The sequence below is a fragment of the Pseudocercospora fijiensis genome, assembly GCF_000340215.1.
Source record: "Pseudocercospora fijiensis CIRAD86 unplaced genomic scaffold MYCFIscaffold_1, whole genome shotgun sequence".
In the NCBI taxonomy this organism is placed as follows: Eukaryota; Fungi; Ascomycota; class Dothideomycetes; order Mycosphaerellales; family Mycosphaerellaceae; genus Pseudocercospora; species Pseudocercospora fijiensis.
In genome coordinates this window covers 11,104,109-11,128,834 of record NW_006921532.1, presented here as the reverse complement: position 1 = coordinate 11,128,834, position 24,726 = coordinate 11,104,109, and the positions used below count along the sequence as shown (strand labels likewise).

Sequence of the window (24,726 nt, the reverse complement as noted above, 5' to 3'; positions counted from 1 at the left end):
AGTACACAGGATTCGTCGTTGTCGCTCTTGTGAGCCAAAAGGTAGGGCCCGTGAGCCATCCATCTCCTCCATGTGGCTTCGTCATTTCTTCACCAGGCGCAGTCTGGCAAATTCACAGTTTTTCGGCGCATGCTTATTGTCCTTGCCCATACCGCAGAACAGCATTTGCTCCGTGTGGTGATTGATTTTCTTTTTGCAGACTAGGGTTCCGTCAGCGAACGCCATCAACACAGTGTAGGTACATCAGATTCGACTTACGAAGGTGATTGTTCTTTCCACTGGAATGGTTCAAAATGTTGCCATCCGCGTCTTCATACCATCCTGTCTGAAAATCAGATCCCGGGATGGCACGAACGGGATGCTTTCTGCCCGGAACAGCAAGCTACAGAGAAGATCAGCATCCTCGCTTGAACAAGAATCACTCGGGCTGTAGTTACCTCCTCAAACGCAGTGATAGGGACGGACGTCGAGCCATGGTCCAAAGCAAGACTCGGCCCTGCAGTAGTGGGCTGCCAAAGGACTTGCGCAGAATGGTCGGCATATCTGTGGCGGGTCACGAAGAACACCTCTGGGTTCTCTGGGTTGCTTCCATTTTTTATTGTGTAGAGAGGAGTCCCATTGCCAGTTTCGTTGCCCTTCACAGCGAAAAGAGTATAGTACTGAGGAGACTGGCTTGTTCCGAGTTCTGCCGGTGAGGGAAGTGCTGCGGCGGCGGCGATCAGTGCGAGTACAGTGGCTAGATACATCTCCGCTGGATTGATGTGTTGTGAATCTGTTGGTTGTCGATATAGTGGCTCTGAAATTGCTATTGGCTGGGAATGTGGTGAAGGATGTTTTGGCAGTGCAGTGTGTGTTGTTGTGGAGAGAGGGAGAGGAGACGGAGAACAGTCGAATGTTTACCTCGACTCCAGCCGGCAGGTCTTGCCGTAGTAGCGGTTGCTGCGCTAGTCGTTGCGACTGCCAGTATTTTCACGGAAGCGACGCAGCTGGCGCCAGGTGTCAGGCAGAGCAGAGCAGTGGTCTCCCGTAGTACTAGTCTCGCGGTTGCCAGAAGGGGGCTATCATCTGATGATCCTCCAATGCGATCATAACCGTCTTGTCGAAATCGCAGCCATTTAGCGATAGGGCGGAGTGAGCCTCAACGCTGGTGTTGCATTTATGTTGTCGCTGTACTAGGCGACCCATATCCTGGTGTATCTGACTTCAGCGTTCCATTGATTTGACGCGTTCTTGGCACCAGTGCAGGATGGTCACAGGCTTCTGATCGTGTTGTATGAATCGATCGCGAGCATTGTGTCGGCTCCTGAATACCTTTACCAGATTGTGCAAAGACTTCCACTAGATTTTACACGCTTGATCTGGTATGTTCAGCGACACATTTCAAATGATTTTGTGTCTGGGAGGATAGGTGCGCGCAGCCCCGTGAGTTGAGACACGTCCCTGTGAGCAGGTCTGATCGTAAGGCTATACTGTGCCGCTGCCATCAATATCTATACAATGATCAAGGTGTCTCGCCGCTCTTGAGCGTTAGTCTGAACAATTTCACATTATGCTTCTCACCGTGAGTTCCGCCATAGAGCCATGGCGGAGTCCAATATGCTGTTTGGTCTTCTGCTCTCGCTGGCCTCCAGGGTACTCCTTATACTACCAAAGCCACCTCCCTCCTGCCCAGAATTCTTTCTCTGCTTCTCTTCCAGAAGCCTTCTTTCGTCTTGGTTGAAACCTTGCTTCTCCGCTGTCCGTGCTTGCATAAGCTTGTTGCGCAGCTTCCTCAATTCCTGCTCTTCCTCATCACGAATCTCCAATTCTCTCAGCCACGCTGCATGGCGCTCCTTCTTTTGTTTCTCCTCCACGAGTCCATCATACTGCTTCCGCTTCTCACGGTCGCCTTTCCAGTATGCTGATCCAGCAAGCATGGCTACGATTGTGAACCCCTGAGCGTAAATACGTCGACGGAACATTCTATTCGTCTTGTGTTTGTCGCCAGCTCTTATCGATCGTGTCCTACATCTCGTCAGCATCGATCAGACTCTACTTCTCCCGGATATGCCTACGCTTCATATAGTGCCCAGCAAGTCAAGGCGCAACCAAGTGGAATCAAAGGCTCCTCCACCAACCTTCTCTTCATCTTCGCCCATCTTGACTCTTCATAGAAGTCCTTGTTCTCATCGAATGACGAAGGCGGAGGTGCGGTATTGATATTTCCGGGGACGGACATATTCGGCGATGTGGTTCCCAAGAGCTGTTCCGATATTGGTGGTGTGGACCTTCACTCCTACCTTGGTGGGTGTAGGAGTGTTGATATGCTTGTTCTTGACTTTAACAAGTATTGTGTTGACAGCCGCACGACTTTGGATGCAATACGCGAAATGAGTTGAGCGCGAGGTACCTATGTTGAACAGCCAATCTGCTCAGTCGTTTGATGGTATGCGCAAAAGTGGTGATGTCGTTCCGCAGCCAGAGCACATTCACTTCCGGCCAGAAAAGCGGGCCCTTGCTAGCGGAAACCTTATTCATCGGCTCGTACCGCCTCAGCCGATATGCAGGTTGGCTTTACACTTTACACCAAGATTCGATTTTGTGAACACCACCTACCGCCTCGACTCCATATCCCCGAATGACTGGGGCATTGACCGCACATATTCGGCATTGAGCTGCCACCGTATTCCGGCCTCTATATAAGAAACCTCGATCTCCACGGACTGCTTCTCCATGACATACACGTAGCCATGAGCGAGGAAAATGGAGTGCCCAATGGCACTCATACCACGGAGAGCGAGAATGGCGTCCAAACACCAGAAGTGAAGGCACCAACCACGCCAAAACCATCACATACACAGTTGGCGTTGACGGAGTATTCTATTAATCCTTCGCCACCTTCAGCAACACCAAAAGTAAAACCGACATCATTGTTGCCGGAACACTTGCTGCTACCCAATGGCCATCCAGATGTGAGTCTTATTTGCCAGTTGAGGGCCGATCGATCCGTCTCGCAACGCGAACCAGGGCACCGACCTCTCAGACCACACCACGGTAACCCCTAAAAGTTGAAGTGACCTTGGCCTTGCTAATGCATTCACAGTACTTACGTTTGATCTCAATGGCGAAAGTATACGACGTTGTTGAGCAGACTCCCCTCACACATGCTGTAAATCTCAGCAACCGACTAGAGACTACAGTAATGCTCAAGCGAGAAGACTTGCTTCCAGTATTCTCGTTCAAATTGCGAGGAGCCTACAACAAGATGGCCCATTTGACACAAGAAGAACGATGGAAGGGCGTCATTGCTTGTTCAGCTGGCAACCACGCTCAAGGTGTAGCGTTCTCTGCACGTAAACTACGCATTCCAGCAACCATCACCATGCCACTTGGCACTCCAGCCATTAAACATCAGAACGTCTCTAGGCTTGGCGGTAATGTCGTCCTTCATGGAGCGGACTTCGATGAAGCGAAAGCGGAATGCAATCGGAGAGCGGCATCCAATGGACTTACGAATATTCCTCCATTCGACGATCCGTATGTCATTGCAGGGCAAGGAACCATTGGCATGGAAATCCTTCGTCAGGCGGATACCGACAAGCTGGAGGCCATATTCTGCTGCGTTGGTGGAGGTGGCCTCATTGCTGGCATCGGTACATGGGTGAAGCGAGTTGCTCCTCACGTGAAGATCATTGGCGTGGAGACATTTGATGCGAACGCATTAGTACAGTCTCTAAAGCTCGGAAAGAGAGTGACGCTTCCAAGTGTCGGACTTTTCGCGGATGGGGCAGCCGTCAAGACTGTCGGTGAAGAGACCTTCCGTCTTTGTCAAGAAGTCGTCGATGAGGTTGTTCAGGTCGACACAGATGCTATTTGTGCAGCCATTAAGGATGTGTATGAAGACACGAGATCTATTCTGGAACCAGCAGGAGCGCTTGCCTTGGCCGGACTGAAGAAATATGTTCGGTCAAATCCATCGCAGGACACTCGTCGCCAACTCGTCGCTGTGGCTTCAGGAGCGAATATGAATTTCGATCGACTCCGCTTCGTAGCCGAACGCGCTGCAATTGGTGAGAAGAAGGAGGCATTATTAGCAGTCACGATTCCGGAGCGACCAGGCGCTTTCGCTAAGCTCATAGAAACAGTCAATCCGCTGGTCGTCACCGAATTCTGCTACCGATACGCCACAGAAGCAGCAGCAAACGTCCTCATCGGAATCCAGGTCGCAGCCGCCGCTCGAGTCCGTGATGTACAAGACCTGATGCACAGATTAGAAAACGAAGGCATGGCCAGCCGCGACGTAACAGGAGACGAAATCGCGAAAACACACATTCGATATCTGATCGGAGGCCGAAGTAATGCGGCCAACGAACGACTTTTCGCCTTCGAGTTTCCGGAACGAGGTGGAGCGCTCTACAAATTCTTGACGACGCTGCAACCAGGGTTCAATATCTCACTTTTCCATTATCGAAATTATGGAGGTGACATTGCCAAGATTCTGGCTGCGATCCAGACACCTCCGGAACAGGAAGCGGAATTACAGAAATTTCTCAAGGATCTTGGATATGGATACACGGAAGAGACGGATAATGAGACGTATCAGATGTTCATGAGAGGTTAGCTACAGCTCTGCATGTGGTATCAGAGCTATGGAGTTGGAGGCTTTTTGCGTGGTCTGTTATGGCTAGCTCTGCAGTGAGGGTCAGGAGCTTAGCTCGTAGACAATGGCCGAGAGATAGCGCGTTCAAATGGAGTTGACCCTCGAATAGAGCACGATCTGAGCCTCCGGCCTTGGGAACACAATCTCACGCGCCCGATGTGAGCTTCGAAATTCACAGAAAAACAGGTCCGGTCACTCTCGCTCCCAGACTCCACCAACGGCCATCAAATCCAGCCTTCGCACCCCATCCACTGTCAAGAGTTATATACGTCGAAAACTTCGTGGCGTGGCCTTTGCCTTTACAAACCGAAGAGTGCTCTCGTTCTTCTTTCTTCCCAAACAGACTGTGGAAAGAGTCCGCTGAGCAAACACCTCTTGTGACCTTACTCGTTCTGGTTACGTTGACAACGCACGATATAGTCAGCGCGGCATAACCCACTCGAGGCTTTGAACAGTGTTAAGTCGACATCTTCGCTCGCCAAGGGTGGAAATTCTTGCTTGCCTCGTTCGCCTTATGTGCTATGTCCATCGCCGGTGATCAGAAGCGCTGCGGTCCAAAGACTTCTCGGACATGAGGTGGAAAGACATATCCCCGACCGAGAAGTGTTTCTTGCAGTGTCAAAGGTTGCAAAAATAGGCGCTATTTGCAAAAAAAAGCTCCAAATATAAAGCTCCTGATTGTGGTAGGCATGCGCTTGCAGGTCCTGACTAGCAGCCAGCGCTGCATAATTAGTATATTGGATCTCCAGAATCCCAAACTTGCTTACCCATCACTAGCATCTCAGCAGCCTCATCGGATTTCCCCTCCCACGCCCCCAAAATCAAGCATCCCAGCGTCAAATCCTCAACCTCAGGAAACTCTCTCAGAGCAAAGCGCTGCGTGATAGTCTCGTCATCTACACCAACAAACGGTGTACTCCCAGATTCAATCTCAAAAAAGCGCCGATCCCAAAGCGAAATAAATCCGAGCGAACTGAAGTCATCTTCAAAAGTGTCTCGAGGCATGAAATGGCTTGGATTTTTCGTTTCCCAGAGCTTTCTCGCCACGAAGACCCAAGGTCAGACATTCGTCGTAGCCGGATGAATTGAAATCGCTGAGGCGCGCGTTCATTCCGGAATCCAGGAACCATTGGCTGAGTCTGAGATCCGAGTGTCGAATACCTTTGCTGTGGACGAATTGGACAGCTTCGATCATTTGCTTTGCCCCATTTGTGGAGTTGCGGAAGCGTTGGGGTTCTATGGGGTTGTAATGTAGTCTTTCAGGTTGCCGTGGCCGTAGAACTCCAGTATCATCACGTCGTTTGTAGGACTAATGTAGAGGCAGTTTGCCATGCGGTCATGGGTCCTCCCGAGAATTTTGTAGACGTTTGCTTCGATTTTCGTGGCTTTTGCATTGGCTTGTGTGATTTCTGCTTCTTCTGAGTCAATCCGTGGAACTTTGATTACCACTTGGCCGAGACGATATGTGCAAGAGCAGGACCCGATCATTAATAGCTGACATTTCGAGGCGTTCTCAAGGACACCTGGAATATTCGTCCGCCAATGAAAGCAACGACAGACCTGCCGTCGTACAGCGGGGTCTCCGTCCTGGCAGTCTTACGCGAGACGCTGGTACTAAACGAGCAAATCTGGTTTGTAAGTACTGTAGCTCGTTGTGGCTTCTTCCAGGGCGAGGGCGAGGACTTGGAATGCCAAGTATTCACAGCGCAGGTACAGACATACCACATGCCCTCATTGACTGGTGCATCGTCCGCGACGGATGCTTGAATTACGACATCGAAGTGTGAAAAAGAAAGTTTCTTGCGTGTTTTGAGGGTGGGTCATGGGATGTGACAGGCGAGCAAGTCCATGCGGGCCATGTTCTGCTTTCAATGTCGTGAAAACTTTTCCTTTCATTCGTTTTGGTAAATTTTCATCCTTTTTATGACCAGCGCTATGCTACCGTATGCTATGCTATGTGATGCACACACATTCATTGTCATTTACAGCATGACAACACCAACGCCGCCCATCTTGGTGGGATCGACGTTTTTGTTTGCATCGATTCCACCAGGCAGGACGGGAGTTCGCCAATTGAAGAGGTAGTAATGCAGCTTTCCATCTCCTGGCTCGAATTTCTGGTCTTTGAGGAAGAGCGGATTGTCGAGTAGAGTGAGGGCGTTGAAGACATGGAAGTCGTCTTTCTTCGCGAGAATGAGGGCATCGTGAATGAGGAGGTCGAGGCGAGCTTTGAGCGTTTCTTGAAGTGCTTGAGCTTTGACTTTAGCCTTACTGGGCACCTGGAAGGCAGACTCGGTGGCGTAGTAGTAGAGGTAGGCGGCGCGGATCGTTTCACGCTTCGACGAGCGGAGGACTGTGGACTGCAGACATGTCAGTATGAGCATTGAAGTTCAATGTGGTGGAGCGCACCTCGAGAAGGTAGTAAGAGACGAAATCAGTGATCTTGCCGTTCTCTTCTACCACGTAACTCCACACCACGTCCTTGGTCGTGTCAGAGCAGATGTAGTGGGAAATTTCCTCTTCGGTGAATTCTTGTCGCAGGTCGAAGCGTTCGGTGTACCGAGTCAGCAGATCTTTCACGGCTGGAATGTCTGCCGGCTTCATCGGCCGCAGACCCTTAAGCTGCGTGTGCGACTCCAGCTTGTACCTGTACTTTTGTCGTAATGCCGATGATCCTGCTGGCATGTGACTGAAGCCGGTGTGGAAGAGATGCTCCCAATCGAGCGAGCGGTGAAAGTATCGGCATGTGCTGACTGGTGTGGGAAGAAGTGTACCGGCAGTGTAGAGTGCTTGAAAGATGTCGTTAATGTAGCATCTTCGCGTAATCTCCTTGATCAGAACAGGGGCAAGTCGCTTGTTGCGTAGCTTGCGGTGGATAGCGAGGAAATTGATCTCGCTTGCGTTGACCTTCTCTCCTCGCACGCGCAGAGTGACTGGAATGCCAGCAATAGATGCAACGAGCTTACCCTTCTTGCCATCCTTAGTGGCAGTGCGGACGCCTACGTGCCATTCTTTCTTCCAGCCGGGTGGTTTCAGTGCCCAGGCCAGGAACTGTGTGGAGTAGTTGAAGCGGAAGGAGCCATCCGTGTCCTCGACATAGTGGTTGTACAGCAGGTCGTAGAACTCCTGCAGCTCCTCCTTGTCATCCAAGTCGATTAGACACCACTCGAAGCCGTCGACGAGCTTCTCTGGCTCTTGTTTTGCGCTGGCTTTGCAGACCTCGTTGGGTAGGATGGGACCTTCGGGTAGAGCTTCACCCGAGCTGCCGTTTGTGGTTTGCAGGAGATTGGGCTCCTTGAACTTGGGCACTGGCTGTGTGTTCCAGAACTTGTAGTCTTCGGGCGCTTTTCCTTCTTTCTTGGGTTGCTCCAGCTGTAATTGCTTGAGCAGGGAGGGTATATCATGGACTGCGACGGGCTTGTTCTGCGGAATCAGCTTGGAGGGTGCGACTTCTTCGCTGACAGACTTCTTCTTCTTCTTCTTTCTCGGCTTGCGCTTCTTCTTCCCTGTTGTACTAGCGCCTGCTGTTCCTACTTCCTCGGCCTCGTCTCCTTCTTCCTCATCCCCTTCCTCCTCGTCGTCGTTAGCGAGATCATCGGCGGCTTTTGAGGTAGCGGCGGGATTTTCTAGCGACTTGTCGGCTAGATCGCTTGCCAGTGTGGCATCGGCAGGTTTCTCCTTCCCCTGTTCCGCCATGTTTGCGGGCGTCGTGTCTGTATGAAGTAGTCAAGGCTGTGTAGGTATCAAGCTGCTCTCGTGTGCCAGCAAGGTGGGGCTGCGATTCAGGCATGAAGTTTTGATGCCTGCTTGATGTCAGGTCCTTCACTTGGCCAACATCAATATCAATGTGCTCGGTATCACAATCACGCACGCACGCACGCACATTCAACGCAATAACTTTACATGCAGCGAAATCGAGTCAGAGCATTAAACGAGTCATGCCACAATGAGCTTTTCGTAGGATCATACGTACACGTTCTCCTCGCTGAGCTTTGACGACTTTACCCACAACATCGACTGGATTGTCTAGTCACATGTGAAATCAGACATGAAGGCAACCTCAGGCATACAATGGTACATCATTCGTTCTCACCTTTGCTTTGCTTTGCTCTTGCACCAAAAAACTGTCGTCACTCTGACAACTACGACTGCGGTAGATGTAGCGGTGAGGCGCCGTCTGCTTCTTCCAAGAGTGAATATCGCTCCTCAGTGCTTACCGCTTCAAGTCATATGTACCTCCCGCGAGTAAGACGAGAGGTCAATGCTTCTGAATTGATATCGCCGGCGGGGGCGGGGCCCCAGATGGGAGATGGATGATGGCAGACATGGCGGTACGGATGCGATAGATCAACACCAATACCATACCATTCCAAGAAGTCTAATCCATTTTCACTCTCTCTGGTTGTTAGTTGTCACTACGGCCCGGCCTCAAGTCCGCGATCGTCGCCGAGAAAAACAGCTTATCGATAGGACAGGCCGCGGAGGAAGCGTTGAGTCCTGCACTCTGCAGCGCGCCTGCCACCCACGCAAGTCGCTGCAAACTCTCGGTCAGGCACGAAGCGCCATCGCGTGTCGGTGTCGTGTGCTTGCCAATGTTAGAGCATGCATCTGTAAACATTGCTTTCGTTCTTTGCCAGTCTCCAGCCAGCATCCCTCTCTTTACACCACACCACAGCATCCGCTATCCAGCACAGCTCCTCTTGTACCGCTATTCTCCCCACTGCATTTTTTGTGATCGAGCTGTCAATCCCGCATCATCGCCAGCCCAGCCCAGGCCAGCTCACTCACCGTCACTCCCTGGGAGCGGACAAACAGCACCTCGACGCCAGAAAGCAGCACTGCCAAACACCCGACATTTCAAGCAAGCTACAAGCGTGGAACCCCAGCTCTGCATTGACCACGAGCCCCAACCATAAGCTGCCCGGCAGCCTCAGACCGTCGCCATGGTTCTCATCGACGATAAAGAAGTGCTCAGCGTCGAGGAACAGCGTCTGAAGGAGGACCGTGAGCGCACCAAGTACTGGAAGAAATATGGTCCATATACCGCTGAGCGACAGTGGTCCACCGTCCGCGAGGACTACTCGTGAGTCGAAGCGCCATTTCTTCCTTCCAATACCGTCCTTCTGCTGACTATCCTCGTAGCTCCGATGGCAATGCATGGAGCTCCTTCACCTATGACATGGCTCGCGCCAGGACCTTTCGCTGGGGCGAGGACGGCATTGCTGGCGTATCAGACACTCACGGCCGCATGCACATTGCCTTTGCTTTCTGGAACGAGAAGGAGTAAGTGTCCTCATGCCTCTGCCATGTCCTCACAAGCAGCCTGATACTAATATCCACCAGTGGTCACATCAAGGAACGTTTGTTCGGTCTTTCGAATCCTCAGGGCGTGCACGGCGAGAGCATCAAGGAATGCCATTTCCATCTCGACAACACCCCCACCCACTCCTACATGAAATACCTCTACAAATACCCGCAGCGCGCCTTCCCCTACGAAGACATCATCAAGGAGAATGCTCGACGCAATCGGCGTGACCGCGAATACAACCTGATTGATACGGGAATTTTCAAAGACAACAAGTACTGGGACATCTTCATTGAGACCGCGAAAGAGCATGACAACCCGGATGAGCTGCTTTTCCGAGTGACGGCATACAACCGCGGTCCAGAGCCCGCGAAGCTGCACATTCTGCCACATGTATGGTTCCGCAACACCTGGGCTTGGGGCTACGATGATTACAAGCCTACCATCAGGCAAACGGACTCCTTGTCGATCAGGCAAACGGACTCCTTGTCGGCCGAGATCGACGACAGAGAGCTCGGCAAACATTACTTTCAATGTTCACCATCTCCAAATTGCTGCGGTCGTAAGGAAGACATCGAACCCGAGTTCCTCTTCACCGACAATGACACCAACTACAAGGCGCTCTACGGCGCATCCAAGAACAAGACACCTTACGTGAAGGATGCCTTCCACAGGCGCTTGATCAATGGCGATGACAAGGCCGTCAATCCTCAGAAGACTGGAACCAAGAGCGCTGCCTGGTACGCTTTCAATCAAGGTGATGGTGTACCGCCTGGCGAGTGTGCAGTCATCCGTATGCGCATTTCCACCAAGCCCAGTGATAGCTACCTGGACGAGGAAAGGTTCGACGAGGTCATTGAGCAGCGTCTTGCCGAAGCCGACGACTTCTACTTCAAGATCAATCCCATGCCAATGGCCGACGATTTGCGCAACATTCAGCGACAAGCTTTCGCCGGTATGATGTGGTGTAAACAATACTACCACTTCATCTGGGACCAGTGGGCCAACGGTGATCCGGCCATGCCTCCTCCCCCACCAGAGCGAAAGGCAGTGCGCAATGCCCAGTGGAAGCACATGCATCTGGACGATATTCTCTCCATGCCTGACTCCTGGGAGTATCCATTCTTCGCCGCGTGGGACTCTGCTTTCCACTGCATTCCGCTCTCTATGATCGACCCGGAATTTGCGAAGAAGCAGCTTGACCTCTTCACTCGAGAATGGTACATGCACCCCAACGGCCAGCTACCTGCGTATGAATGGAACTTTGGCGACGTCAACCCTCCCGTGCACGCTTGGTCGCTGTTCCGATCATTCAAGATCGAGCGAAAGATGTATGGCCGAGAAGACTTGGACTTCCTTGAGCGTGTCTTCCAGAAGCTACTTCTGAACTTCACCTGGTGGTGCAACCGCAAGGACGTCAATGGCAAGAACATCTTCGAGGGGGGTTTCCTCGGTCTTGACAACATTGGTCTGTTCAACAGATCCGATCCACTGCCTACTGGAGGCACTCTCGAGCAAGCCGACGCCACTGGCTGGATGGCATTCTACTGCTTGTGCATGCTCAACATTGCACTCGAGCTTGCCAAGTACCGCAGAATATACGAGGACATGGCATCCAAGTTCTTCGAGCATTTCATCCTGATCTCCGACGCGATGCAATACCGCAAGGGCTCCGAAGCCAAGTCTCTCTGGAACGATGAAGACGGCTTCTACTACGATGCAATTTCGTGGGGAGGTCCATATACTCACCAAATGAGAATCCGCTCCCTGGTCGGTCTCATCCCCATGTACGCTACTCTGACACTTGAGCCTCAAGTGATCGACCGCTTCCCAGGCTTCAAAAGACGTCTCGAATGGGTCATCAAGCACAAGAATGAGATGGTCTCGCGAAATATCGCCAGCATGACCAAGCGTGGTAAGGATAACAGACTACTACTGTCGCTTGTCAACGAGGACCGTCTACGATCGATTCTGAAGTACATGCTTGACGAGAAGGAGTTCCTGAGTCCAACCGGCATCCGCTCATTGTCCAAGTACCACAAGGATCATCCCGTCTCGATGGATGTCAACGGTCAGAACTACTCTGTCAGCTACATCCCTGGTGACTCTGACAGTGGCCTCTTCGGTGGCAACAGCAACTGGCGTGGTCCGTGTTGGTTGGCTGTCAACTTTCTGCTTATTGAGTCGTTGTTGCGCTTCTACATGTTCTACGGCAATTCCTTCAAGGTCGAGTGCCCGACTGGCTCAGGCGACTACATGCATCTTGGTCATGTTGCCGAGGAGCTTCAACACCGATTGCAGCATTTGATGGCTGCCGATCCTTCTGGACGCCGAGCCATCCACGATGGAAACGACATGCTCGACTTTGACCCTCACTGGAAGGACTATCTCTGGTTCTTCGAGTACTTTGATGGCGACACTGGTCGCGGTCTTGGTGCTACACATCAAACTGGCTGGACTGGTCTCATGGCCAAGATCATCCAAGACACTGGGTAAGCTCACTTATTCCGCACTCGTCCTACATTGCTGACCTTGTTTAGTGTGAACTGCCGACTGCCACAGACTCCACGCACGCCTGGCAGTGCAGCTGCCCACTACTTTGACGACACCTTCACCCGCCAACGTCGCGCGTCGATGACCAAAAAAGCCACCGACCTCAAGCGCTCCCTGAACAGAACCCGTAGCATAGGCGCTAGGAGCGACTTCAGTGCTAACACCAACGGAGACACTGTCGGCGACGACACCACCGGCGAGAACGAAGCCGATGAGGTCTTCTCTAATGGAGACGGCAAGGTCTCGCGCTCATGGTCCATCTACAAGGAAGACGCTTCCCAAGGCCGTGGTCCACCAGCAGTCGAGGATCCCGATGATCCAATCAACAAGTACGTGCAGGACCAGCTTGCGCGCATCAAGAGCAATGAGAGTGCCGAACTGGCTGAGGAGCTGGCAAGTCAGACTGACGGCATCAATGAGAAGGACTTGTGAGGTTTTGCGGAATGATGAAATCCTTTGATTCTTGTACCTACCTACGTTGGGAGGAGGTTTGGTGACGACTTATGGACAGCATGCATGATGATGGACGTGATGCATTTTGATATACACCTAGATGCTAGATTGAGTTGAAGAACCTAGATGTGAGCATGAGATGATGAAGAGCTCGCGGAATTCATTCGCATTTCTCTCCTATTTCATTGCTGTTGTCATTCTCTGCCAAATCTGACTCAGAGAGAATGATGAAAGGTGTGATGATGGTATCGATACGTGTCGTGTCATGTCATGTCTATATTCTATGCATCATCTCCATCATCTACCTCACGGCCTCCCAATCAACTCCTCCACCTCAGTAACCGGCTTCCCACCCGCCCCCTTCCCTCTACCACCAAAACCCCACCTTATCTGATTCGGCATATTCACATTCACACCAAGCTCTTCCCCCCAAGCGAAAACCAACCCCGGATTCTTCTGAAACCCTCGTCCCACAATCACCAAATCCAAATTCTCGTTCTCATTTTCTAAGAGCGAGTTTGCGAGTTTCGCATTCTCGATAGCACCGACTGTGCCTACTGCCATTTTCTTCCCGACTGCTTTCTTTACTGCTGCAGCGAAAGGAGCTTGGTAAGCGGGTCGGACATGAGGATGTTGATTTGGATGGTTGCCGCCTGAAGAGACGTCGAGGAGATCGATTCCTTTTTCTGCGAGGAGGGGGGCGAGTTTTAGTGTATCTTCGATTTTCCAGGATTCTGGGATATTTTCTTCTTCTTCGAGCCAGTCGGTGGCGCTTATGCGGAGGAATAAGGGCATGGAGTCTGGGATTGTGGAGCGGGTTTCGGAGACGATTTCCAGCGTGAGGCGGATGCGGTTTTCCCAGGTTCCGCCGTAGGCGTCGGTGCGGTGGTTCGAGACTGGGCTGAGGAATTGGTGGAGGAGGTAGCCGTGGGCGTTGTGGATTTCTATGGCGTCGAAGCCGGCGGCGAGGGCGCGTTTTACGGAGGAGTTGAAGGCTTTTTTGAAGGCTGTGATGTCTTCGAGGGTCATTGCTTTTGGGTTTGCGTGTTTCTCGTTCCATGGGATTGCGCTGGGTGCGTAGACGTCGTTTGGCCAGCCGTTGACATCTTCGCCGGCGATGTCGCCGGAGCTGAGCCATGGTGCGACGGTGCTGGCTTTGCGACCGGCGTGAGCGAGCTGGATCATGATCTTCTGGTTCTGGCTGTGTGCGAAGTCGACAACCTCTTTGAGAGGTGCGATTTGGCTGTCTTGCCACAGTCCGCTATCTTCGGGTGTGATTCGACCTTGTGGAGTTACTGCTGTGGCTTCAATGCAAGTGAGACCTGGACCTCGCTGGACAATACCGCCGATATGCGTCTTGTGCCACTGTTCGAGCATTAGATTTATGAAGTTCAACTATGGCACATTGTGGCCAACCATAGTAAAGTGACCATTCTCAGCACTGTATTGGCAGAGAGGACTCAGCATAATCCGGTTTTGAAGGGTCTTAGAGATTGTCAGTGTGAGGGACAGTTGATCACTAGAAAGACTTGCACATACCAAGCCTCTCAACTTGAGAGGTCTGAAGAGTTTTGGGACATCTTTCTGGCCGTCCACAAGAAGCGCGGTACCTGCGGGAGGGTCTTGCAGTGGTGTGAAGTACGGAACGGCGGGCGATGCGAGGTTCTTGTGATGGTCTGGCGTGAAGGCTGGCTTCTCGCTGATGTTGTGGTGTGAGGTCGACATGCTAGCGAGGTAGAGCAGGCCGTAAAGTGTTGGTTGGGTGGGTTTGCTGGAACGCTCACGAAAATGGGGGAAGTCTTGATTTATACATGTACTTCAGATGGCAAGAGTGGTGTATTTGTCATGCCGACGTTGGTCAATGCCTTCCCTTCCAGCAGTGCTGTTTAATGTTCACGTGTCGTCATAGGCTGTGATCGTCAGGTCGCGGCTCCATCGCGGCAGATCTGCATGGAATGCATTAGTCAGCGGTTATATAATAAGCCCGCGGGGATACAACTCCGCACTATCAGCCATTGGCATGATCTGAACAGAGCAACACTCTGCTCCAATGAATAATCATACCGGCCCCGGATATAACATGGCATGCAGTGCAAGTTCCGGCAGCATCACAGCTCGAGTCAAAGTGTGTTGCGGATCGTGGTCTTTCTCAAAATGTCCAAGATCATAGTCGTCGAGAAGACTGCGTCGTATCTCAGTCCTGGGATTCGTCCAAGCGGAAGATCCTGGTATATTGCTACCTTTGTGGTATCCATGCTCTGCAGTTCAGTCAACGACTTACTACACATTCGTCTCGGAGCGGTGCAGTGCGAAGTCACTGCAGATAGAAAGGTCGCGACACAGGTATTGAAAGGCGTCAAAGCGCGATGTGCTGCCGGGTGAATGCACCGCTCGTTGATGTGCAATAGTCTTAGCTTTCAATCATGGCATTCGCGATAGTTGCGTCCGGATGGTGTGCGAGATTGATAGAGCCAGCGATATGCACGGTGTCGAAGATTCTAGCTTGCCACAAAGCACCAATCCTCGATCGATGTCCCAGTCGATCTTCATACGGGTACGCGTGTCTCCTTTCACTCGATCATCCTGGTTTCCAGCACTGCAAGGATGCGGGAGCGCTTTCCTCAGGACTTTGGCAGGCAGCATATAACAAGCATGATTGACGCTCGACAAAACTAGGAAGTGTTGTGGACCGCGGGCGCGTTCCAAGAGTGGCAGCGCAGAGGTCACCCACGTTCGAAAATTTTCGGCTTGGCGTTGCTTAAAAAAGCGAGCGTCCACCAGCTGAGCTATATCAGCTTCCCCGGATTTCTTGGCATAGATGGGCAGATATATACACGCAAAACCCGAGGACGTTCAGCCAATCAGATACACTACTAACGAGGGTAGTAGATGCGGGCGCCCCGAGGCCCAATCGTTAGACTACGCTTTATTGAGGGCCCCTCCGGGGGAGCAGGGGCTGGCCGGCTACTCACAGTGTTTACCATTCTGTATTCCCGAGTAGGACTGTAATCCCCCGACCGTGTAGCTGATTCTACGCTATAATATAGCACACGTTGAAGCTATACGGGTCGGGAATAGGTACTTCCGGAGGGTGTTTGGTTGGCTTTTTTTTTTTTTAAAAAAAAAAGACTAAGGTAGAGGAGATTAACTACGAACAATATTTTATTATTACAATCGTTAAAGCCTAAATTTTAACTACAATCGACGACTATCGGATTTAGAGTCTAGTATTCGGTTAGTATATGTGTTAGTATTAATACGATTCTAATAAAAATTATACTATAAGTCTATATATATATATATAATATATAAGATAGTATATATAGCAAGGGGAAATATAAACGTATATATAGAAATTAAATATACTAGTTAAGGGGATATATTTATAATGCTAGTATATAATATATTATAAGAGTATTAGGATAGATTAGGACAATATTAGTAGAAACTATACCGTTATTACCGGACAACTTAGTCCGTTATAAACCCTAGATATATTCGAAAATCAAAGAAATATATACGTTTACTTAAATTATAGAATTAGAGCCGCGCGAGTTAGTACAATAGTCTAGCAACTTGTTAAGTTACTTAGATAGGAACTCGATAATAGAATTTCCTCTTAGTAGTTACAGCCTATTATAAACGCCGTCCAAGTACAAAACTATATATAGTAGATTAATATACAAAGTACTCCTCCTCGAAAGTTGAAACCTAACTCCGATATAGCGCCGCCTAAGCACAAAACCATATATAGTAGATTAATATACAAAGTACTCCTCCTCCTCGAAACCTAACTCCGATATAGCGCCGCCTAAGTACAAAACCATATATAGTAGATTAATATACAAAGTACTCCTCCTCCTCGAAACCTAACTCCGGTATAGGACTACTACCTCCTATCCCACCAGCTATTAGGTACTCCTCCGGGGGCCCCTCCGGACGGGGTATAGTAGGCGCTCTTCGCCTCGGTAGTAACGTAGGGCTAGGATCCGCCGGGCTAGGTGATAAATCCGGCGATACCGAGCCACCCCATAATTCCTCCTGCGTAGTTCCATGCCGTAACGGACTCCTCTGCCTAGTATCCCTTAAAGACGGCCGGAGGATAGGTGGAATCCGAACCGGCGAAGGATCGATACTCTTACGGAGGGTAGAAGGTGTTTTCCTAGTCGAGACTGAAGGAATAGACCTTAGCGAACCAAAGGCTAGACTTTGTGTACGTATACTACGTAGCGTAGTAGTAGGGCTAGTAATTTCGACAGATAGGAGTTGCTTCGTCCGTTCTAGCCAATCTAGATCCCTATCTTTCGTAATATCGGAGATACCAAAAGTAATATCCGACTTTACAAAGTCTTGTTCGATAGCGAGGTCCTTATAGGCCCTAACCCTCGATAAGGCTACGTAGAATGCCCCGGGAGATACTTGCTTCTCCCTAAGGTTTACGACAACCCGATCTAAAGTCATACCTTGCGACTTATGAATCGTAATCGCATAGCAGGTTACTATAGGGAATTGCTCGCGCCATTGTGTCTCCGTAGTACCGTAAGTACCGCGTGCCCTCCGTACGGGAAAGATAGGCACAACCGCACCCTTCCGGGCCCCCCCCCGAGCGTCGATCTGCTCGTTTAGTCCAACCCCACGAAACTCGGGAAAATAAACGAGTAGACAGCGAGGCATAGTATCCCGGGGACTCTCTACGTCCTCGTCCCAGAGAATACTATATAGTTGGCCGCGGCTACCATTAACTAAACCCATCTCCGTCCAGATATTCTGACATAGAAGTACCGGACATCCAATAACTAAGTATAGCTCGGAATAGAGTCCTTGAAACTCTTTCTCGTCAAGCCGACTACTCGAAATAGAGTCGTGCTTAGCGCTAATACGAAGTATCGGATATTCGCTAGCTAAGAGTTGCGTACGATTAAACTGCTCTACCGTAGTACGATAGGAGTAAAGCCGGATAGCAGACTTAAAGTCTCTCTGTATTGCCTCCCCGAAGGGCGTAAACGTACGCTGTCTAAGAAGATTATAGTGCCTATCTTCTACCTTATTAACCCGGACGGCTTGTAGGGCATCCTTAAATTGTAGGGCAGTCTTATCCTGCCCGGATTGCCGGACAACCTGTGACAAACGTAGCGTATACTTAAAGGCTCGGTAGCAATTACGACCGGAGATATCTATAGCGTTATATAAACGCTTAGTAGTAAAGAGAGCGGTAGCCGCGACGGGCGGAAGCTGACAGAAGTCCCCGGCTAGAAGAATACTAAACCCGGCAAAAAAGTCGGTAGAGGCCTTAGTTTCAGGAAAGATCTCGAATAGGCGCTGATTAATCCAACCTAGTAGACGAATACTAAGCATAGATTTCTCGTCAATTACTATAAAACGCACTCCTTCTAACCGTCGGCGGCAGACCTTTCTAGCCTCGTCTCCAAGTTCGTCTAAGATAGGATCGACTTGAATAGGTAGATTAAAGAAGGAATGAATAGTATAGCCATCGATATTAAACGCCGCTGCCCCAGTAGGGGCAAGTCTAACAATAGGACTTCGAGTACTACCTTCAGTACGCCGCGCAAGAGCCTGTAACCGAGCCGAGAGTAGCTCGATTACATAGGACTTTCCGGTACCCGCCTCGCCGTCGAGATTAATTAATAGCTGCGGGGCGCCTTCGGAGTTGGCGGGCGCCCCTAAGCGGGTACCGAATGGAAACTCTCGGACAAACTGTTCGTAGTTCTTAACAAAGACACTATATACTGCCGCTTGCCCCGGATTTAGTGATAGATAGGCGTTGGATGCCTGAGATTCGACATCTAAATTCGAGGTCGAACTTTCCTTTAACCGCCGCCAATAGTTATTCCGAGCTAGCGGTTCGTAAACCTCGGGTATAGTATCCTTAAAACGGCTACAGTAGGGACTCCAGTTAGCAGAAATATCAATACCCCGCTGTCCTAACTCGAGCTCCTCGCGAATCCGATTATTATCGCTAGGATGCTCGTTCCCGAGTTCGTTAAATATAGCCTCCTCATCCTCGGTAATAGGATATTCCTCCTCGAACTCGTCCTCAAAATCCTCGTTCTCCTCGGCTAGACGGCCGTAATAGTCCCTCCTAAGTGTAGGATACTGCGACTCCCGGCGCTCTAATTCCCGGTAGGCAGCCGGCTACGTAGTATAAGAAATAGGCGAGTTTGGGAATCGGAAGGGTAGTACTGGATATACTATCCAAGGGACGTGTAGTACAACCTTAAACCGACAGTACTGCGCGTACTTCGGATCGCTAGTATCGCTAGGATATAGCGGGATATAGCGAAGAATCCGGTCGGGATTTCTATCCGCTAACCTCGTAGGCGGATTCCGGCCTAGATTAAATCTAGTCGCGAACTCGAAGAGCGAAACAGTAGCGTATACTTCCTATCGATCGCTATACTTTATATAGATCGTCCTACGCGCAGTCTGCTGGGGGTGCCCCTCGCCGAGGTCGTTTAGCCTAAATGGTACCTGTTGCTCTGCCTGCGGTCTACAGTCGAGGTTAACGAACTGCCGCGTACAATCTACTAAATTATAACCTAGTAGAATAAACGAAACCTCTTGTGCGGACCAATCTCTTTCAGAAACTAGCTTATTAAGTAGCTTAGCGGCAAGCGAGACTAAGGGCCTCCTATCAGATATACGGGGCAGGATATCCCGTATAAGTTCTGAATAGGGCTTTGTAGCAACCTCGGCTTTCGAACAGTACTTAACAATATATTATAGTACTGCCTTAATATCGGTACACGGAGTAAGATCGGTATTCGCTCTCCAGGCCATCGTTAAAAGGGGATTAAAGTGATTAAGGTTCTGATCGTTACACTCGGCAATATATGTAACAAACTTGTCGTTATAGCGATTAGAAACCTCGGCCCTCTCTAGGATAGTACGCGGAAAGTGAAACCGGCAATATTTCGTAGTATCGGCCGCATCTTGTCCCTTCTTACGGCGTAGGCAATAATCGTTATACGAGTGCCGCTGAAGTCGGTTTACAAGATCCGAGAGAAACTCGAGATTGTTTTCTATTTCCGAGGTATCCGAATTTATAGCACTACGGCCAATAGGGGCACCCTGCCGACTAGTATCCGGATTTAAGGCAACGATATGTCTATCCCAACGTGTAGCAAGTGCCGAACGCCCCTCGTCAGTAGTAACACTAATCGATGGTAGCTCGTCTATCCAAAGAAAAAAGTGCGCGTGAATACTACCTCTCCCTTGAAACTCAAACCGAATCCATGAGTCAGATACCCTAAATTTAGGCTCTAGGACAGTCTTAAACAAGAGCTTTAACCGACGCTTAAATAGATCTACTACGATATGCGGATAGTCCTTAAGAAACTCCCGTGCTAGACGGATAGAATCGGCCGAACTACCTGTTTTCCATTCGTTATAGAACGGACTTAACCGAAGTAAATGGTCCCACTGTAGATCGGCGGGACTACAGGTTCCAAAAAGCGCCGGACATCCTAGAGACCGAACTATCGCTTCTAGTTCCATTCGGCGGGCGCCCATATACGGCCTCGTACCAATTAGGGACCGCCCGTGCCTTGTAATTGTGTCTAAAATAGACTTAGAATCCGGGGACTCCGGGTTTAGTAAGGCCTCCCGTAGTTGCTCCTTTGTAAGGCTATTAGCAACTTCGAGACTACGGGCAAGGTACGTAGACTGGCTACGAGTTAAGCTTCGGTAATAGATATTAAATACCGTATACCGCCAGCTAGTATGGGAACCAAATCGACCGTCGTAATAGTATAGTAGGGCTTGAATATAGTCCTTAAAACCAACTGTCCTTTCGCGAGGGCTATAAAAATCGCCCTGCCCTGTAGGATATAGGTACGGAAAGGCAAGTGATAGAAGGCTACTATTAGTATCCCACTCGTCGATAGGTCGCGCCTGTAAATGGGGCCACGTTAAGTGGGGTAGACTGCGAGGCTGGGCTAATCGATGTAGACTCGTCCCGGGGGGTCCCCGGCTAACTTCGGTCGGATTCTAGGGGCCTACCCGGCTAACCTCGGGATTATCCCCCCCTGCTATACTCTCTACAGACCGTAGGTCATCTAGTAGGGTTTGATTAGGATCCCGGGTTTGCCCTAATTGCGGGACAGCGGCGGTTTCAATAGGAAATTCCTCGTCCTCGCCGGTAGTATCTAAATATTGTAGCCGATCGCTAGTAGTAGTTTCATCGGACTCTACTAACTCGGTTTGAATTTGACCTAATACGCTATTATCTTGCGGAAGCTGAGACAATAGCGTAGGGTCTATTTCGATATCAGAATATCCGGGATGATTATCCTTTAAATACTCTAACCACAACTTAATAGCCTGCCTACGAACGCGGAATTCGCGATTAAAGGACGCAATCTCATTAGTATTTAGGTTCCGAGGCCTAAGTAATAGTATATCTACCTTATTAGGTAGTCGCGGCAGTTTGTTATAAACAGAGACTATATCGCGAAGGAAATAAGCGACATGTCCGCGGTACTTATACTGCTGGCCCCGGACCGTAAGTACGTTAACGGCAGTATGGACCCTAGCGATTAGGAGCTGTTCTATATCGCTAAGCTTAGGCAAATCTACCGGTAGCTCGCCCGGGTCCATATTATTTGCCCTAGAGAATGGGGGAATTCGAGGGGGGTTCGACTTAATAGCCTTTAAACAAGAGCTACAAGCGCCGGTAGTAGGATCTAGCTTAAGATCTAACCAGCGGCGGGGGCATATTTGACACCGTATCTAAGATATAGTATCTCCCTATCGGCTAAATCGTATACACCGGTCGAAGTCGGTATTAGATAGAGCCGGTCGAGTACGACGTTGTTCTAGTGTTTCGGCGTTTTTAAGGCTAAGATTACCCTCATCTAGTTCGCGAGTAGCCTGGGCTGCCTCGCGAATTCGATTAAGAGAACGCCTATTCATTCGAGACCTCGACGACTCGGAAGCCCTACTAGAGCTAGGAATCGTAGAGGGAAAGATACCGTGTTGCCGGCAGTAACTATATTCGAGACTACCGGCCTGAAATTCCGATCGGGTAGTAAAGTGGCTACCCGTTTCGCACTACTTTAGCTCAGTAGTAATATCCGAAATACCGGGATTCGAACAATACGAGCAGAGGGTAGAATTAACTACCCGACATTCTCTATAGGGCCGAGGTATATTACAGCCGCTACAGGTAAATGAATTTATATCGCGGGCAAGTAAGGGAGCCCTAGTAGATCGTAACGCCCGATTTGCGCGGTCCTCTCTCGCGATAGCCCGTCTTTGCTCCCTTTCAATAGAGGTTTCGTCCCGACCTCTCCGATAAATATTAGGGGCTTCTACGTTAATAGTAGGGCTACGCGAACGCCTTTGTAGCCGCCTTTTGCGTGCCTGTTTCTCGCGACATGTAAGACAGGTCTTATAGGACTGCCTACCCTCTCGATTAAAATCGCTTAGAGGTCGTTGTGTTTTACACCTCGAACATTGTTTTTGTACTCGATCCCGAGTAGTATCCGAATTAGAATCCATATTATATAGATCCTAGGTAAATTTCGATCTAGGACCGTAGTAAATGTACCTAGTTTCCCTCGGCGAAAGGGGTTTTTAAAGGTATACTCCTTGACGTATATAAGACAGTAAAATAGTTCCTTTAAAGAATCTAAAATACTACTCCTATATACATATCCTCCGAACGTGCTAGGATACGATTTCTATATAAGGCGGTTCCGCTCCCAAAGTAGGTCCGCTAGCCGGCCACTTTTATATAGGAAACCCTTACTTCGGGGGCGACCCTGCCTCGCGAGCGCTCTTAAAACGCGCGCAACTCGTAGACTTAGCGAAAATTGTACGTCTAGTATAAAAAAAAGTCGATATACCTACTAGACGCCCTAGAGCCTTACTATAGCCCCTCCGATTAGGCTAATATTTAGTACCCTATAGGCTAGTATATTAGGGCGCCTCTAGACTAGATAGCTATAGAATACGGAGTATCCTATATATATCTCGATAAATACTAATCCGATTTCAATAAAAATTACACCGTTAGAACCGCGCGGGTCGGTTCTATTAAACGTGAAATTTTTATAGAAATCGACCACCTTCGAATTTGGTGTTAGTAGGTGTTGGCTAGTGTTGGCTCTAACTTCGGCGGTTAATATCTCAATGAATATTGATTCGATTTCTATGAAAATTACACCGTTAGAACCGCGCAGGTCGGTTCTATTAAACGTGAAATTTTCATGGAAATCGACCACCTTCGAATTTAGTGTTGGCAGGTGTTGGCTAGTGTTGGCTCCAACTTCGGCGGTTAATATCTCAATGAATATTGATTCGATTTCAATGAAAATTATACCGTTAGAACCGCGCGGGTCGGTTCTATCAAACGTGAAATTTTCATGGAAATCGACTACCTTCGAATTTAGTGTTAGTAGGTGTTAGCTAGTGTTGGCTCTAACTTCGGCGGTTAATATCTCAATAAATATTGATTCGATTTCAATGAAAATTACACCGTTAGAACCGCGCGGGTCGGTTCTATCAAACGTGAAATTTTCATAGAAATCGACCACCTTCGAATTTAGTATTGGCAGGTGTTGGCTAGTGTTGGCTCCAACTTCGGCGGTTAATATCTCAATGAATATTGATTCGATTTTAATGAAAATTATACCGTTAGAACCGCGCGGGTCGGTTCTATCAAACGTGAAATTTTCATGGAAATCGACTACCTTCGAATTTGGTGTTAGTAGGTGTTAGCTAGTGTTGGCTCCAACTTCGGCGGTTAATATCTCAATGAATATTGATTCGATTTCAATGAAAATTATACCGTTAGAACCGCGCGGGTCGGTTCTATCAAACGTGAAATTTTCATGGAAATCGACCACCTTCGAATTTGGTGTTGGCAGGTGTTGGCTAGTGTTGGCTCCAACTTCGGCGGTTAATATCTCAATGAATATTGATTCGATTTCAATGAAAATTATACCGTTAGAACCGCGCGGGTCGGTTCTATCAAACGTGAAATTTTCATGGAAATCGACTACCTTCGAATTTAGTGTTAGTAGGTGTTGGCTAGTGTTGGCTCTAACTTCGGCGGTTAATATCTCAATGAATATTGATTCGATTTCAATGAAAATTACACCGTTAGAACCGCGCGGGTCGGTTCTATCAAACGTGAAATTTTCATGGAAATCGAGCTATTAGCTCCTACTTTATAAGTATATAGAGAGTATTAGTTTCCATTCTATATATATCGGCTAGTTGGTCTAGTGGTATGATTCTTAACTATTAATGATTCTATTTCTCCCGGCTATACTACTTAATATAGTCCCCGCTATATAAAGGTATATGTCTTAAAGGAGTTATAAGATCGATGGGGGTTAAGAGGTCGTAGGTTCGAGTCCTACACTAGCTATTTTTTTTTATTTATACGTAATTAATAGGAAATATACTTGTCGTAGGTTCGAGTCCTACACTAGTCCTACACTAGCTATTTTTTTTATTTATACGCAATTAATAGGAAATGTACTTAAATCTTGAATTAAATATTACTACTATCAAGCTAATACCCTAGCTAATAAGCTAAGAAATCCGGGGTAAGTTAAATTCCCCTTTAATCTTTGTTTCGATTGACGTTCTACGCTGAAATCCGGGGTAAGTCAAATTTCCCTTCAATCTTTGATTGCATATTACTTCTGCGAAATTTCTCAGCCAATCATTTCGGTCTTAGCGGACAACTTGGATTTTCGCGGGCGGTGGCCGCGGTGTCTAGATTGGCAGCTGCGCTGCCAATCAC

The 24,726-nt window shown here is 49.2% G+C and overlaps 5 protein-coding genes and 1 non-coding gene across 6 annotated transcripts; 3 read left to right on the top strand and 3 right to left on the bottom strand.

Annotated features, from left to right (window-relative positions):
- Positions 1–1,778: 1,778 nt before the first annotated feature.
- MYCFIDRAFT_18437 (uncharacterized protein) lies at positions 1,779–2,197 on the bottom strand (the record flags this gene model as incomplete). The annotated part of the gene is made up of 2 exons (XM_007921471.1): positions 1,779–2,004; positions 2,055–2,197. Coding segments are annotated over 2 exons (369 nt in total), but the record flags the coding sequence as incomplete, so codon positions are not given.
- A 903-nt stretch (positions 2,198–3,100) lies between these two features.
- Positions 3,101–4,743, top strand: MYCFIDRAFT_213739 (uncharacterized protein; the record flags this gene model as incomplete). Its single annotated transcript, XM_007923987.1, has 1 exon — positions 3,101–4,743. One exon carries the CDS (start codon positions 3,101–3,103, stop codon positions 4,598–4,600), a length of 1,500 nt encoding a protein of 499 aa, XP_007922178.1. The 3' UTR covers positions 4,601–4,743.
- Positions 4,744–6,621: 1,878 nt separating this feature from the next.
- Positions 6,622–7,996, bottom strand: MYCFIDRAFT_117697 (uncharacterized protein; the record flags this gene model as incomplete). The annotated part of the gene is made up of 2 exons (XM_007923986.2): positions 6,622–6,999; positions 7,049–7,996. Coding segments are annotated over 2 exons (1,326 nt in total), but the record flags the coding sequence as incomplete, so codon positions are not given.
- A 1,279-nt stretch (positions 7,997–9,275) lies between these two features.
- Positions 9,276–13,107, top strand: MYCFIDRAFT_57032 (uncharacterized protein). Its single transcript, XM_007922016.1, has 5 exons — positions 9,276–9,722; positions 9,782–9,922; positions 9,983–10,393; positions 10,418–12,436; positions 12,485–13,107. The coding sequence occupies exons 1-5, from the start codon at positions 9,583–9,585 to the stop codon at positions 12,927–12,929; spliced, it is 3,156 nt and encodes a 1,051-aa protein (XP_007920207.1). The 5' UTR covers positions 9,276–9,582; the 3' UTR covers positions 12,930–13,107.
- Positions 13,108–13,197: 90 nt separating this feature from the next.
- On the bottom strand, positions 13,198–14,710 carry MYCFIDRAFT_70650 (uncharacterized protein). The gene is made up of 3 exons (XM_007922115.1): positions 14,490–14,710; positions 14,367–14,435; positions 13,198–14,315 (listed from the first exon to the last, which is right to left on the bottom strand). Exons 1-3 carry the CDS (start codon positions 14,673–14,675, stop codon positions 13,257–13,259), a joined length of 1,314 nt encoding a protein of 437 aa, XP_007920306.1. The 5' UTR covers positions 14,676–14,710; the 3' UTR covers positions 13,198–13,256.
- Positions 14,711–24,185: 9,475 nt separating this feature from the next.
- MYCFIDRAFT_t11 lies at positions 24,186–24,345 on the top strand. Its single transcript has one exon. It is a non-coding gene; the product is annotated as a tRNA-Asn (tRNA).
- Positions 24,346–24,726: the final 381 nt, after the last annotated feature.

Bases quoted from the DNA above. Each gene is read 5' to 3' on its own strand.
- MYCFIDRAFT_70650 (XM_007922115.1), bottom strand. From the start codon at position 14,675: ATGTCGACCTCACACCACAACATCAGCGAGAAGCCAGCCTTCACGCCA. The intron at 14,436-14,489 runs GTATGTGCAAGT...ACAATCTCTAAG, and splicing joins CTCTCAAGTTGAGAGGCTTG to ACCCTTCAAAACCGGATTAT. The intron at 14,316-14,366 runs GTTGGCCACAAT...ATGCTCGAACAG, and splicing joins AGAATGGTCACTTTACTATG to TGGCACAAGACGCATATCGG.
- MYCFIDRAFT_57032 (XM_007922016.1), top strand. From the start codon at position 9,583: ATGGTTCTCATCGACGATAAAGAAGTGCTCAGCGTCGAGGAACAGCGT. The intron at 9,723-9,781 runs GTGAGTCGAAGC...CTATCCTCGTAG, and splicing joins ACCGTCCGCGAGGACTACTC to CTCCGATGGCAATGCATGGA. The intron at 9,923-9,982 runs GTAAGTGTCCTC...AATATCCACCAG, and splicing joins GCTTTCTGGAACGAGAAGGA to TGGTCACATCAAGGAACGTT.